The 15,262-nt window shown below is 41.3% G+C and overlaps 1 protein-coding gene across 4 annotated transcripts in view; it reads right to left on the minus strand.

Annotated features, from left to right (window-relative positions):
• ABCC2 (ATP binding cassette subfamily C member 2) overlaps window positions 1-15,042 on the minus strand; it is a 70,971-nt gene extending 55,929 nt beyond the window's left edge. For 2 of the 4 annotated variants that reach the window (XM_081247583.1, XM_081247584.1), the window contains exons 1-7: window positions 14,765-15,042; window positions 12,976-13,149; window positions 4,566-4,691; window positions 2,851-2,985; window positions 2,536-2,643; window positions 2,069-2,124; window positions 635-869 (exon numbers count right to left, since the gene is read on the minus strand). In XM_081247583.1, coding sequence (XP_081103709.1) covers window positions 635-869; window positions 2,069-2,124; window positions 2,536-2,643; window positions 2,851-2,985; window positions 4,566-4,691; window positions 12,976-13,149; window positions 14,765-14,797 — 867 coding nt within the window. In that variant the 5' untranslated portion in view covers window positions 14,798-15,042. Of the gene's footprint in view, window positions 1-634; window positions 870-2,068; window positions 2,125-2,535; window positions 2,644-2,850; window positions 2,986-4,565; window positions 4,692-12,975; window positions 13,150-14,764 lie in introns of those variants that run through there. The other 2 variants (XM_081247582.1, XM_081247585.1) reach the window with 2 other exon arrangements.
• Window positions 15,043-15,262: the final 220 nt, after the last annotated feature.

Genomic DNA, 15,262 nt, shown 5'->3' on the forward strand with positions numbered 1-15,262 from the left:
TCCTGCGCCTCTGAGTGAAATACGCTTCCTTCTGATGGGCTCTTTTCATCGCTTGGATCTTTGCCCAAATATCATCTCCTCTGAGAAGCCTCTCCTGTTAATCTGTCTAAGGAAGCACTTCACCCCAGATACATTAACATGTTTTCTTAATAGCACTTACTACTCTTTCAGAGTAATGTATGTATTTGTTTATTATTTATTTTCCAGCTCGCTAAAGGTGAGGACTCTTTCAGGCTGATCCTTATACCTGTGCCCAGAATGGTCTCTGACACACAGTGGTACTCAATAAATATTTTCAAGTGAATAAAAAAATAAATTAGCTGCTAATGCTAAATCCCACCGACGTGCAGATTCTAGTAATGCTAAGGTATTCTTTTATTTTTCTATTTTAAAAAACATTTTATTGTGGAAAATTTCAAATATACCCCAAAGGAGAGAGATCAGTACTACATTATACTCCCATGTATCCATATAGTACTAAGGTACTATTAGTATTGTGAATATTACTAATAATATAAAATGCACTGTAAAGTATAGAGTGCTGTCAAAATGTAAGGACAGATTCACCAGGACATTGGTGTCCTCTTGCCTAAGACAGACAGCACATTCGGACAGACACTCATGGGAAAGTTACCAGGACAAGGACATCTTGGCTTTGACTCTGGTTCTTGTCCAAACCATGCAGCCTGGCTCCAGGGTTCCGCTGGGTGTTCTTCTGCTGCCGTTTCTGGAATGCCTGCCTGGCCTTCTGCAGCTCTCCTGCCATGTACTTTTCAAACCTGCTGACTAGTGTCTTTGTTTTAGTCTCTTCATCAATATCCCAGATATCTTCGAGCGTCAGAGGTTTCTTGAAGCCTTTCAGAACGGTGCTGGAATAAGAGTGACCCACAGGCTGAGGCCCTGCGGGTGGGGCCAGAGGCTGTCTCCTCGCTGCCTCTGTCAAAACCATCCAGTCCCAGGATGGAGGGATAGAAGAATGGGGCTTCTCCCTTGCTCTACTAGCCCAGTTCCTAGCTCTTGGAACTTGAAAGAGGAGTGGGGAGAGCAGAAAAGGGAGTGGGTGGGGGTGATGGAAGGTGGGAGAAAACAAGAGAAGGGGAAGGAGTCCTACTGAATTGAGAGCCAAAAGAGCATCACCTCCCCCGATCCTGTTCCTTCCTTCTCAAACACTGGCTGCCTCTCTGCTGCCCTGGCATCTCCCTGAGGAGCCTCCACGGTGCCCTTAAGGAACTGAGCAGACCTGGAGGCCACCTATAATACTCTCTCTCTCTAGATCAGGGCTCCTCAACCTGGGATTTGAGAACATGGATGGAAAATAAATTACATCTTTACTTTTATTCGCTTCTAACTGAAATTTAGCCTTTCCTTCTAATATGAATGTAGTCAACCCACCACAGTTCTAAAACAGAGTACTTGTACCTTTGTTACCAGGTAACAAAAGTCACAGATGTTTTCATGGCTCATTTACACTCATCACTGCTTTGAAACTATTAAACCCAGCTAGCATTAGGTCTTGATATTTAATGCATTAATAAAGAAGCACATGTATTACTATATCACAAATTTGGTAACTACATTTCAATATATTTGTTTCCCTTTATAATCCCATGTCTTTTATTGTACACACTTAAAACATCATCTGAGAAGGGGTTCATGGGTGTTACCAGGCTGCCAAAGGGGTCCATGGAACTACAAAGGCCAAGGATGGCTGCTCCAGACCCTCTGGAAGCCCGGGACAGCTATTTCATCCCTTACCCGAGTCTGTGCCGCACTCCTTGCCCCCAAATTTCCCTCTTCCTGTCCTACTGCCTCCTTTTCCTCCTCTCCTTTTTTTTCATGGAACTCCCCAGGCTACCAAGAGCACATCCCCCTCCTTCCTCTCCTCAGCTTCCCCATCTGCCCAGTGAAGGGACTGCAGTAAACTGATCTGGATGTTTTAACATTCTCTGACTCTAAGTAGAGGAGAAATGGAAGCCATGGCAGGCACTTCTAAAATTAAGATTTCCACCACTTTCAGGAGAGTGAGGGGGGAGGGATATAGACAAGCCACACTCCAGGTATTTCCTACCTGTCATACCAACTAAAGGTGATGCTACTCAGAAATGAAGCTGTGGTTGAAGGATGCTGCAAGACACACACAAAAATCAGACAGTAAATCAATTAGAAACAGGAATTCTATGGAACTCTAAAATCAGACGCTGAGTTTTCTAAATATGATGCTGTGCTAGAAACTAGATATGACACTGAAGTAGGCTGGTCAGCGTGTTTGTTTGGAGACCCTAAGGTCACCAGTAGAATGATAACCAGACTTTTTGGCATAGATGTATGAATTAACTGTCTATGCTGAAGCTTGGTGGGTCAATATAAAAGTGTTTCCAAATTCTAGTCACTTTGTTTCCTTACATCACAAAATGAACTATACTACTATATTCTGGGCTTGTGGGACCTTCATGAGACCTAGACATCTCAAAGTTACATCTGTCAAGATACCATCCAATTAAATAATATATGAAGTGGTCATATTTAGAGTCTCACTTTTGATGAGTCATTTTTTTCTGAAAATGCTGAAAGGATCAGGACCAGGATCTGGAATGCATAGCAGATGAAGAACACGCAGGAGTAGGCCAGATTAGAACTGCTGCCCTATGGGGGGGAGAGGACAAAGAAAATGAGCCTTTTATCTGAATTAAGTCTAAACAGCCCCTATGTATCAATGCTTGTGATTAAAATCTATTATCAAATCCCCTAAATACAATCCTACCCTGCAACTCAATTTACCTTATGTCATTTACTCCAACTTAGAAGTTGCCCAGCGGTACCTCCTCATAACACCATCTCTTTCCTCCTTACCCTTAAGAGTGTCCGGATCAGAGTCTGAAACTGGAAAGTGCTACAGAGTATTGAGAGAATCCAGAATAGGGACAGGAACCAAGAGTCCTTCTGTATACACCATCGCCTGCTGTGTTGGATCAGCAAAACCAGGATCTAGAGAGAAATTCACATCATGTTTCGAAAAATATTGTCACTAACACCAAGGACAAGAAGCAAGAAGGATGTCAGAGAACAGGGGAAGAAACGGGGGCTGAAGGGGGAGATTGTTGCAACTAATGTGATGCCAAATAGTACATTTCCTCCCTGATACCATCCGACTTTTTCTTTCAGGACCCCAGTGCTCTCTCTGGAACTCCCTTCCCTATCCCATCTCTATTCACCACACTTGGGGAGGGAGTCAGACAAGAACGCAGAGGGTCACCACCTGCATCTGAATGGAAGCCAGATGGGAGCCAGAAAAATCTTTCTAAGGCCCAAGAAAATAATTTCAGTCACTACAGTAATCAGGTTGGGGAGGCAGATTCTGCTGAATAGGTGCAAGGTGTCTGTATCACAATATTTTCTAATAATATTAGACTAAGCAATTAGCAACAACAAAAAACTTTGCCTCGCATTATTCACTTAGTTATAATTAATTAAATGTTGTTTTCCCAGACCCAGTGCTGTGCTAGTGAACTGGCATTCTGAAAACAAAGCCATGATTTGTGGCATGTGTGAATTTCCATGGTATAAATACTCCCACCGTGGTGGATTTCAATCTCCAACATGATGTCACCAAACGCAGGATTGGGAAGAGAGGCGCAGTCAGCTCCGTGAGCTGGCTCCAGTGCACCGCTGTCTAGACTCTTCTCTGTTTTATAACAACGGTGACAAAATGAAGTCCTTACAGGGGCCAAGCAGAGCATGTTACTGAGTGAAGTGAGGGTGGAGGACAGTATTGAGCACATACCTGGTCTAATGCAACCAACTGCTACTCAGTCCTAGCTGACCACTGCCCTGTGGGAATGTCGGCCCAAAGTTGCCAGGCATTCTGATTTTTCAAGAAAGTTTAGGAATCAAAATAATTAGGTTGTATGTTCCTCTTTCAAAATGATGGTAACGGGAATTCCCTGGCGGTCCAGTGGTTAGGACTTGGCACTTTCACTGCTGGGGGCCTGAGTTTGATCCCTGGTTGGGGAACTATGATCCCACAAGCTGCTCGACACGGCCAAAAGTAAAAAATAAATAAATAAAATAAAATGATGGTAATGAATTCAATTGTTTTTTTAAACACTATACAGCTCTCCCTCCCCCCACAAAAAACGCTGCCTGTAGGAGAGACATAAGTTTCTGTCATCAAATTTACACAAACAAGTCTAGACTCAGTGATCCATTGATTAGAGTCACCAATCAATTTAAAAATAATGTTTACAGCATGTAGAAAATTCTTTTACATCAAGAAACTTGGATTTCATCTGTGATCCTTAGATGGCAAGATACAAGGGCATAAGTTACACATGTTAATCATTAAAGCTAATACTTACCTTAGGAAGAAGGCATTAAAAGTAGTGTTTAAAAGCAAATGAAAAGCTAAAATTGGTTTCACCCTATTACAACCAAGCTTTGCTTCATCATAGGTCCCTTGAAAAAGGTAGATGAAATTGGACTTTATTTCATTCCCCAAGAGCAAATTTCAGCAGGATGGCTATGAGTAGAGAGAAGATAAACAGGATAGAAGTGATGATGGGCCTCACCCATGTGCCCAGGTAGAGGCTTGGATTGGTATATCTAACGGCAGGGACTGTGGCTTGTCCAGTGTCTTCTGTGAGTGCAAGGGCCAGATCTATGGCTGCCAGAATAAGAAGAAACCCAACAAGCACCTGAGAAGGCAAAAAAAAAACACTGTTAGGAAGACATCACTCTTAAGAATAGAATGGTTCCCAGTAATGGATGATAAAAATGGTAGGTAGTGCAAGATATGGAAGCAACCTAAGTGTCCATCAACAGATGAATGGATAAAGAAGATGTGATACACACACACACACACACACGCACACGCACAATTGAATACTACTCAGCCATAATAAAGAATGAAATTTTGCCATTTGCAGCAACATGGATAGACCTGGAGGGCATTATGCTTAGTGAAATAAGTCAGAGAAGGACATATATGTAGAATCTAAAAAATATAACAAACTAGAGAATTTATATTTATATTATATTCTTTTTGTTATCAAAAACGAAGCAGACTCACAGAGAACAGATGAGTTGGTTACCAGTGGGGAGAGGGAAGGGGCAATATAAGGGTAGGGGATTAAGAGGAACAAACTATTAAGTATAAAATAAGCTACAAGGATATATTGTACAACATGGGGAATATAGCTAATATTTTATAATAACTATAAATGGAGTATTCACCTTTAAAATTGTGAATCACTGTATGTACATCTGTAACTTATATAATATTGTACATCAACTATACTTCAATAAAAATGGTAGGCAATGATTCAGATAACACACTCAATAATTATGGAATCAATGGATATATATATAGTTCAAGTAATGGAATAAAGTTCAAAGTATGCTAAGTGTTGTTAAGGAATGTTGATTTTCATGGTTTTAAAATACATCCACAAATCCTCCAATACTCCTCCCTTCAAAAGATAGCTTAGTTCCCCTTCCCTTGAGTATGGGCTGAACCCTGACTCACTTGAAATAAATAGAATATGGCAGAAGTGACAGTGTGCAACTTCCAAGATTAGGTCATAGAAAACAATGTGGCTTCCTCTTTGTTCTCTCTTTCAGATCACTCACAGCAAGGACACTCAAGTAGCTCTATGGAGAGGTCCACTTGGTAAGGAACTGAGACCTCCTGCCAAAAGCCATGTGGGTGTGTCAATTTAGAAGCAGATCTTCTAGCCCCAGTCAAGCCTTCAGGTGACCTTAGGCAGAGCCTGCATATTAATAACAGCAACCTCATGACAGACCCTGAAGTCAGGTAAGCTGCTCCCAAATCTCTGACCCATGGAAACTGAGATTTTTTTTAAAAAAAGTTTATTTTTAAGCCACTAAGTTTTGGAGTAATTTGTTACATAGCAATAGATAACTAATAAAATAGATTTAAAGGGGGAATTCCTCCAACCCAATTGGAATGGCACTATTCCCTTTCCTTGGTCATTATTCTCAGCCTTCTCCCCATATAAACTTTGAAGTTAATGACTGCAACTCTGTGACCCAAAGATGACTCCAAGTCTGTCAAATATTTGTACTATGAGCTCATAAGACATGATACACATCTTTTTGTTCTAAAGGACTACCGCCCACCCATCAGGAGGGAGAATTATTACCTCCACCGAGGAGGTCCACCAGTACCTTATCCCTCAAGATGAAGATCTTTAGTATCGGCTCCCCTACCTTCACCCCTCCCTACTCCCATCCATCTATGCTACTCATTCCATAAGCCTCATTCATCCAGAATGGCTCAGGCAGATATATTGGGCCCTTTATAATGAAAACCAGCAAAGAAAGCACCTTTAACTAATAGGATATGTGCTATTATTTAGCAAAGAATTCTTCATAATCAATCCCATTATTGCTAAAATAAAGGCTCTTTAAGATGATTAAAAGAAAAAATTAGGAAAATCTCTCAGAACAGAGGGGAAAAGAGAAAAAGAAATTTTAAAGAGTTGAGAAGGAGGATCAATTCAGCGAGTCCAACATCTATCTAACAAGAAGTTCTAGAGATATGGAATTTTAAAATTAGAGGAAAGGAAATGAAAAGAATAATATAAAAATTTCTCAGAGATAAGACATGAGTCTTTAGGTTAAAAGTATAGAACCCATTGAATGAAAAAAGACCCAAGTAGACACTCTTATGAAATTTCAGGACATCAAGAATAAAGAGGATAAAGCTTCTAGAGAGGATAACAAGGAATGAGAAGAATTCTAACTTGGTAGCACAGGATTTGGGGGAACAACATAGCAACATCTTCAAACTTAAAAAAAAGTTTTTTTGAACCTAGCATTCCATAGTCAGATCAACATTTTCAGAAAGCAAGAACCTAGAGACTTTATTTACTATTGCTCTTTCTGAAAATTTTATTGGGAGCACTAAATCTCGTCTTACACAAAGGGGCATCGAGATGAGGATGTAATGTACAGCATGGTGACTATAGTTTAGAACTTTCAAATATACAATACAGTACTGTTAAGAAAGTAGATATTGAGGGCTTCCCTGGTGGCGCAAGGTTAAGAATCCACTTGCCAATACAGGGGACATGGGTTCCAGCCCTGGTCCGCGAAGATCCCACACGCCACAACTACTGAAGCCCGCATGCCTAGGGCCCGTGCTCTGCAACAAGAGAAGCCACTACAATGAGAAGCCCCCATACCACAACAAAGAGCAGCCCCCACTCGCTGCAACTAGAGAAAGCCCGCCTGCAGCAAAGAAGACCTAATGTAGCCAAAAATAAAAATAAAATAAATAAATTTATAAAAAAAGAAAGTAGACATTGAAAATTCTCATTACAAGAACAAAAATTATGTAACTATGTATGGTGATGGATGTTAACTGGACTTATTGTAGTGATCATTTCAAATTCTTATGCTGTACAGCTGAAACTAATATAATGTTATATGTCAATTATGCCTCAGTTTTAAAAAAGACTATAAACTGAAAAAAAAATCTCATTTGATCTCCAGAACTTTTTATCTTCTAACTGCAAGTTTGTCATGCACTTGTGATTATAGTCATAATACTGTATCACATACCTCAAAGTTGCTAAGAGACTAGATCTTAAATGTTCTCACACACACAAAAAAAAGATAATTATGTGACATGATAGAAGTGTTAGCTAACAGTATGGTGGTAATCATATTGCAATATATAAACAAATCTAATCAACACACTGTACACCTTCAACTTATACAATGTTATATGTGGATTAAGGAAAAAGAAAGGAAGAACTAGAGCCTAAAATTGATGGCAAAAAAAAAAAAAAAGAAGGGGGAGGGGGAGTTCTCTGACGATCCAGTGGTTAGAATTCAGGGCTATCACTGTCATGGCCTCAGGTACAAACCCTGGTCTCAATCCCTGGTTGGGGAACTAAGGTACTGCAAGCTGTGTGGCACAGCCAAATAAATAAATAAAATAAAATTGATGGCAGATTATTTTTAGGTATAAAGGTAACCTACAGAAGAACAGAACATAATCACACAAAATTAAAAGGCTGAGAGAAAGAGGGATAGAGAAAAAGGAAGCTAGGGAGTTGGGTCAATGAGCTAAATCTTTGTCTTTCACAGAGGACAGAAATAGATATTTTTTGAAGTTGATGGATCAAGAAATACAGGGCTTCCCTGGTGGCGCAGTGGTTGGAAGTCTGCCTGCTGATGCAGGGGACACGGGTTCGAGCCCTGGTCTGGGAGGATCCCACATGCCGCGGAGAAGCTGGGCCCGTGAGCCACAACTACTGAGCCTGCACGTCTGGAGCCTGTGCTCCGCAACAAGAGAGGCCGCGATAGTGAGAGGCCCGCGCACTGCGATGAGGAGTGGCCCCCGCTTGCCACAACTAGAGGAAGCCCTCGCACAGAAACGAAGACCCAACACAGCAAACATAAATAAATAAATTAATAAACTCCTACCCCCAACATCTTAAAAAAAAAAAGAAACACAGGTATAAACACATTATTTGCAGATATGAAGGTAACCATCAAAATAATTTTAAATGGCAGCCTCTGGAGAACAGGACTAGAAGGTAGAGGGGTGAGAATGAGTCTTTTTCATTTTGTTTTTCTGTTTGTTTGTTTAGTTTTTTAAAAAGAGTAAAAGGAAACATCTCAAAATGTTAAAGGAGTATGTCAGAGTGATACAATTATCAATGATTTCCTATTTCCCTAGAGTTGATAAACTTTCTACAATAATGCATTCTTTTTATAATCAGAAACATACATACGCTTTTCTTAATCACAATCAGGGAAATATTGTGGTTGTTTAATGATTACCAAGTCCATAAATAGTCATTGCCCTTGATCTCTGAATCACTGGAGGAGTTTCAAGTGCTCGTGGAGTTTATTGAACTCAACTTCCTAAAGAGACACAATATCATTGGTATTAAAAAAGAAAGTACAGGGACTTCTCTGGTGGTGCAGTGGTTAAGAATCCACCTTCCGGGCTTCCCTGGTGGCGCAGTGGTTGAGAGTCCGCCTGTGGATTCAGGGTACACGGGTTCGTGCCCTGGTCCGGGAAGATCCCACATGCCGCGGAGCGGCTGGGCCCGTGAGCCATGGCCGCTGAGCCTGCGCGTCTGGAGCCTGTGCTCCGCAACAGGAGAGGCCACAACAGTGAGAGGGCTGCATACCGCAAAAAAAAAAAAAAAAAAAAAAAAAGAATCCACCTTCCAATGCAGGGGATGCGGGTTCGATTCCTGGTTGGGGAACTAAGATGCCAGGTGCTGAGAAGCAACTAAGCCCACATGCCACAACTACTGAGCCTATGATCCACAACTAGAGAGCCTGCATGCCTCAACTACAGAGCCCACACACTCTGGAGCCCGTGGGCCACAACTAGAGAGAAGCCCGTGTGCCACAATGAAAAATCCTGCATGCCGGGATTCCCTGGTGGTGCAGTGGTTAAGAATCCGTCTGGCAATGCAGAGGACACGGGTTTGAGCCCTGGTCCAGGAGGATCCCACATGCCATGGAGCAACTAAGCCCGTGAGCCACAACCACTGAAGCCCACGTGCCTATAGCCCGAGCTCCGCAACAAGAGAAGCCACCACAATAAGAAGCCAGTGCACTGCAACGAAGAGTAGCCCCCGTTCACCACAACTAGAGAAAGCCCGCACACGGCAAGGAAGACCCAATGCAGCCAAAAATAAATAAATATTAAAAAAGAAAAAAAAGATCCCACATGCTGCAACTAAGACCCGATGCAGCCATAAATAAATGAATGAATGAATGAATAAATAAATAAATTTTTTTTAAAAAAAGGAATTCCCTGGCAGTCCAAGGGCCCGGTGCTTTCACTGCCGAGGGCGTGGCTTCGATCCTTGGTCCGGGAACTAAGATCCTGCAAATCATGTGGTGCAGCCAAAAAAAAAAAAAAGAAAAAGAAAGTAAAGTGGTTTGGCCATATTTAATATCTTTCCACCTCTGCACAGTCCTCCTTTTCCCAGTGCTTTATGAAAGCACTCTGGTTGAACCTTCGACCCATTACAGAGGGTGTCTATTTCCATCACTTCCCTGGCAGACAAACGTCTAACTTCAGTTTCAGTATTTTCAGGAACTACATCCCCCAGCAGACCATTCTACTTATCAGACAGTTATTACTATAAGAAAGTTCTTCCACCTTTGTAATGGTCTTTACAACTGAACTTATTTAAAACCGGCTCAAAGAAAAGTCAACTGATAAAGCTGTCTCAAATTTAAGTTCTTAAACTTTGGTACAGCTGAAAATAATTTACTTATCTTTGATTTTCTGTCTTTTTTAAGTTTATGTAAGATTAAGGGATAAAAAAGGTAAATCATCCACAAAAAAATAAAAAAAGGAAAGAAAGAAAGAGAAAGAAAGTTCTTCTGTATGTTTGGCTAAAGTCAGCTCCCCTGGAACAACCTACACTGACTTACCTTGATCTTGCTCTCTGAAACTTTTCAGAATAAGCTAGGCAGTCTTCTATGTTATACTTCTACAAATACTTGAAGATGATTCCCATGTCTCACTAGCTCAACAGTAAGTCCACTTTTGCTGCACATCTGACCTCAGCAGATCCACAACCTCCAGAACAATACTCCTCTTTTGTTACCCTGGGACTAAATGAGCTCATTCATTCATTCATTTTTTAATTCAATTCATTCAATTACCTACTATGCACAGGGTCCTTCGGGTAAGGGTGTGCCTTTAAACAAACTGGTAGAGTCTCTCACTAGCTTAGTCAAGCAAATTGACTTAGTCCAGATGAGGTAAACACTGCACTAATGACCAAACAGCAATGACAGTTCAAGAGAATCAGAGAGGAACAAACAGCCCAAAGGCGGGTAGAACAGGAAGTGAAGAAATGAAGTCAAGTTGAGGAGTGATCCAAGAAGAAGGTTCTCATAGAAGAAGTGAATTTTTACTTTCTGAGGAATTATACTTCTGTTTCAGAAGAGAAACCAATTATTCTGAAATTTTTAAGAGGACGCTGCTCTGTGCCTGTCACTCTCAGGGAGGAGGACAAAAAAAAGTATAAATTATAAACAAAGCTCCTGAAACTATGAGCAAGGGTGAGCGGATTATTAGCTACAGGAGAAAAAAAGCTAATACATTTCTTTTAATCTACAGAGTTTTATCTATAGAGATTTGTGTTTATAAAAGTTAAACATGATATATCCATACATTGGAATATGATGGATGAGCCTTAAACAACACGCATGAACCTTGAAAACCTTATGCTACGTAAAAGAAGCCAATAATAAAAGATCATGTATTATATGATTCCATTCGTATGAAATGTTTAGAATAGGGAAACTATAGCAACAAAGAGTATACTAGTGGTTGCTTAGGGCTAGGGGAGATGGGGAGATAGGGGTTGATAAAGGATTTCTTTTTGAGGGAAAAAAATGTTCTAAAAGTGACTGTGGTGATGGTTACACATATCATGAAAATACTTAAAAAAAAGAATTGTATTTAAATGGGTGAAATTGTATGATATGTGAATTATTTCTCAATAAAGTTGTTTATTAAAAGTTAATTAATAGCTATGAGAAAAATGGGATACTAATTTACTCATTACCCAACCTTTTCTTGGAAGCTCCAGAAAATGATAGAAGCCCTCTAACTTGACTGACAAAGCAAAAGCTCCGTCTCATCCCCAAGGGTACTGAAGCATGCTGTTCAATGTTCAGTCTAACACACTCTTGACTCAATCCCTCTTCCTAGAGTGCATTTAATACCGACATTCAACAAATGTGTACCAAGTGGTAGGCCCTGTGCTGGGCACTCAGGTCAGCGAGGGAGACAACAGCCCTGCTCCAAGCTCTCGCAGACTGTTCTTCTATCCAGGGTAGACAAAACACACCACCACCCCACCTCAGAGTGTCAATGCAAATCCAACTTCCTTTGGCCAAATTTCTTCCTTCCTTCTTTTTAGACTGCAGTAACCTGAGGTCATAGGCCTGTATGCTTAAAGAACACCGAATCTAATTTGCCTCTCTAAAGCCCTGTTTAATAATCAGGACAGCTAGAAAAAAACCTAGTGAAAAGAAGCAGATGATAGATTTTAAGAGGTAGTTTTACAACCTCAGTTGAGGATCTTCCGGTTCTCACAAGGCTTTCTCTGCATTAATCAGTGCAGCTGGCTGAGAGGCTCCTACCCTCATTCCTCCTGCAGCCCGTTCTTTCCATTATTTCCCTACTCAGGCATGTCACCGTGAGCACACACCCTTCCTCCCTCTACTCTGAGCGACCATCCAGACTCAGGGTTGACTTTGGGAAAATGGAAGCCCTATTTCAGATCTAAGCCTGGGGAGAAGAGCAATGTTTGGATTGGCTGAGTGGAGCAGAGGACCCATTAGAGAGTTCACTTTTACCTCATGGTAGATGCCAACTGAATTATAGTCTCCTGATTACTTAGAACAGCGTGAAGACAGATAATCCAGCCTTTGCTTCTCAAATGCTGAAAAGACCATAACTGTTCAACTGACTGATTACTCATCATTGGTGTTTCCAGAGTCCAATATCCATAAGATTTAAGAGTCATTATTCTTGGGCTTCCCTGGTGGCACAGTGGTTGAGAGTCTGCCTACTGATGCAGGGGACACGGGTTCGTGCCCCAGTCCGGGAAGATCCCACATGCCGCGGAGCGGCTGGGCCCGTGAGCCATGGCCGCTGAGCCTGCGCGTCCGGAGTCTGTGCTCCACAACGGGAGAGGCCACAGCAGTGAGAGGCCCGCGAACCGCAAGAAAAAAAAAAAAAAGGAGTCATTATTCTTATGCAAAAATCAAAGTAACTTAACTAAGAAGTATGGCAGGGTGCCAATGAAGCATAGGACAGGTGGAGACAGGGACATCCAGAGCGTGGCTCTACCTGGAAAAGCTGGTTAAAGACAGGGAAGAAGACATTTGAACCACCAAGAAAATGTCTCTGTTGTGTACCACAAAATTAATTAGAAAATAGTGGGGTTCCCATACCTGCTTAGCAAGGTAGAGTTTGGTTATAGAAGATTTCTTTGTCCTGGATCTATACACATAGAGAAGCTGCCAAGGGGCCAGGAGCCAAAGGAAGCCCAAGGGAATCCACACCAGAACAGTTTGCTCAAAACAAAGTGGCAGGTCCACCTCCGGGCTATCCAGGAATGAGGAATTCTGGGGGACCAAAATGGAATGATTGTTGGATGCATGCATTTTAAAGAAGAGAATACCAGCCCCCAGCCCACACCCATCCCTACCCTTGCTTCCAAACAATTTTAACCCAGTTCTATATCCATATTTAGCCTGACCCTTTAACTAGCTGTATTTTCCTATCCAACTCCATTGATATAAATTCACAATTAAGTGTCATTTAGTGACTTTTCTGACCAATCCATCCTCTAAAAACCTTTCTTTCTGTGATTCTAAGTGAATTTCTCCACTATCTATTATGATTTAATTTCACCACCACATTTGCCAAGTTGTGGGAAGAAGAGGGACCATTCCTCAACCCAAAGGGGAGAACAGTCCTGGGATATAAACTTCTTATTCTAGTTTTAGTATTGATTGAACTCACTGGCAGACACTCAAACCTAACCTGCAGGTAGCAGAATGCTTAGTCACACTTTGGCAATTAATCTCCTATAGCCCTAGGGGCTTATGTTGGATCGTGAAGAGGCCTTAGGTACAGGAGCAGCAGTGGCACATTGGAGGGAAGGCTTATTCCCAGCAAGTTTTCTACTGGTCTTTGCATTCTGCAATAAATAGAAGTATCTTGTGAGGTGAAGGTGGGGCACCAGTTCTTACATCTGAGTCATGTGAGGGTAGATTATTCTCTTCTTACAAATATTTTTTGCTTTGCTCAGCTGTTTGCACAGACTCTTTAAAGATAGAGGTGCCCTGACCAAGATAATCTGTCAGATGATTCTCAGAAAGAATTCTCTTGAGATGGCCTGGTGAGATCCTGGGGCACGTTAAGCCCTACCTTCCTGTGGTATACGTGTCCTGGCCTCGAGGGCCTTGGGTTCCAGGTTCTTTCTAGGATGGGAAGTGCTGTCCACGTGTTCTGCTATCTCATTCCTGCTCTTCTCCTCTCTCCATAAAATTATCTAACTTTAGAATTCAGAAGAATTACCTAAGATAGTTAAACCAGTTTAACAAGCACTCCAGATGATTCTGATCCTAGGAGTCTGCAGACCACACTTCCTCAAAACCCCTAAATTTCTATTCCACTAAACCATTTGATACTGATGCTCGCTGTTTTGAATTCTCTGCTTTAATGGTTCAAAAATTGTTTTAGTGTTCAGGATGCCCAAATTTGCATCCCTAGCCTCAACTTCTAGTCACATCACTAATTGCCAGTTCCTCTAGAACATATCAGTATTATTTCAACATCAACATTTCTCAGCAAGACTCAATCATAGACCTTCTCTTTGTCCTCATACTCCACAAACAACAATTCCCCCTCTTAACATTGATGAAATTGGAAGCCCTTCCCGTATTTCTCTTTAGAGAAGGCAATTTTACAGCTACCTAGTCTGAGAAAAGAGAAAAGAGTGGGATACAATAAACATATTTTAGAGTAGAAATGTATTATCTCTCCCACATAGAATATCCTAGGGAGATACTATGACTTATCTTAAAAAAAAAAAAAAAGAAAGAAAGAAACCCTGAACTTTAGACCAACTGCACATCTAACTTTTCTAGGTCTTATTAGTAGTCACTCTAAACTAATCTACTACTTGTTCCAAGTTGAGAAGAGTCAACAGTGAGGACAAGTGAAATTTCTTACCCAAAAAGTAGAGTTGCAGAACTTCTCCAGCATGATTCCTAGATCACTTCTGGAATGAAGACTCTTCTATTACTGTGTAGTTTCTTATTCACTCTTTTCCTCAGAGAAGGTGGAAGGCAAGTAGCAACATGTTATCTCCCATTCTGATGTTCTGATGTTCCAAAGGCAGGCCTTCTGACCTTTCATCCCAACAATTTAATCGTTAACCTTGCTGAGACACATAGTTACATTACCCCAGTGGACAGACATGTGACTGAAGAGCCCCAGGGACAGGTAGACACACCAGTTCCCAAAGTACCAGAAGCCTCTGTAGATGGGTTCATACTTAAAAGGAACTACCGAAAGATGTCAGTAGAGCTGGCTGACAAATCAGGAGTGGGGAGCCTTTCTTTCTCCTGCAGACACATGACCTAAACAGAGAAGCATCAATGGAGGAGCATGTACCCCTAAAAGTGCCACTGCACTTCTGTCTTGAGGCCTTAGAGTTTACAGAAATGT

This window comes from Mesoplodon bidens (genome assembly GCF_964165515.1).
Source record: "Mesoplodon bidens genome assembly, chromosome: 1".
Classification (NCBI taxonomy): Eukaryota; Metazoa; Chordata; class Mammalia; order Artiodactyla; family Ziphiidae; genus Mesoplodon; species Mesoplodon bidens.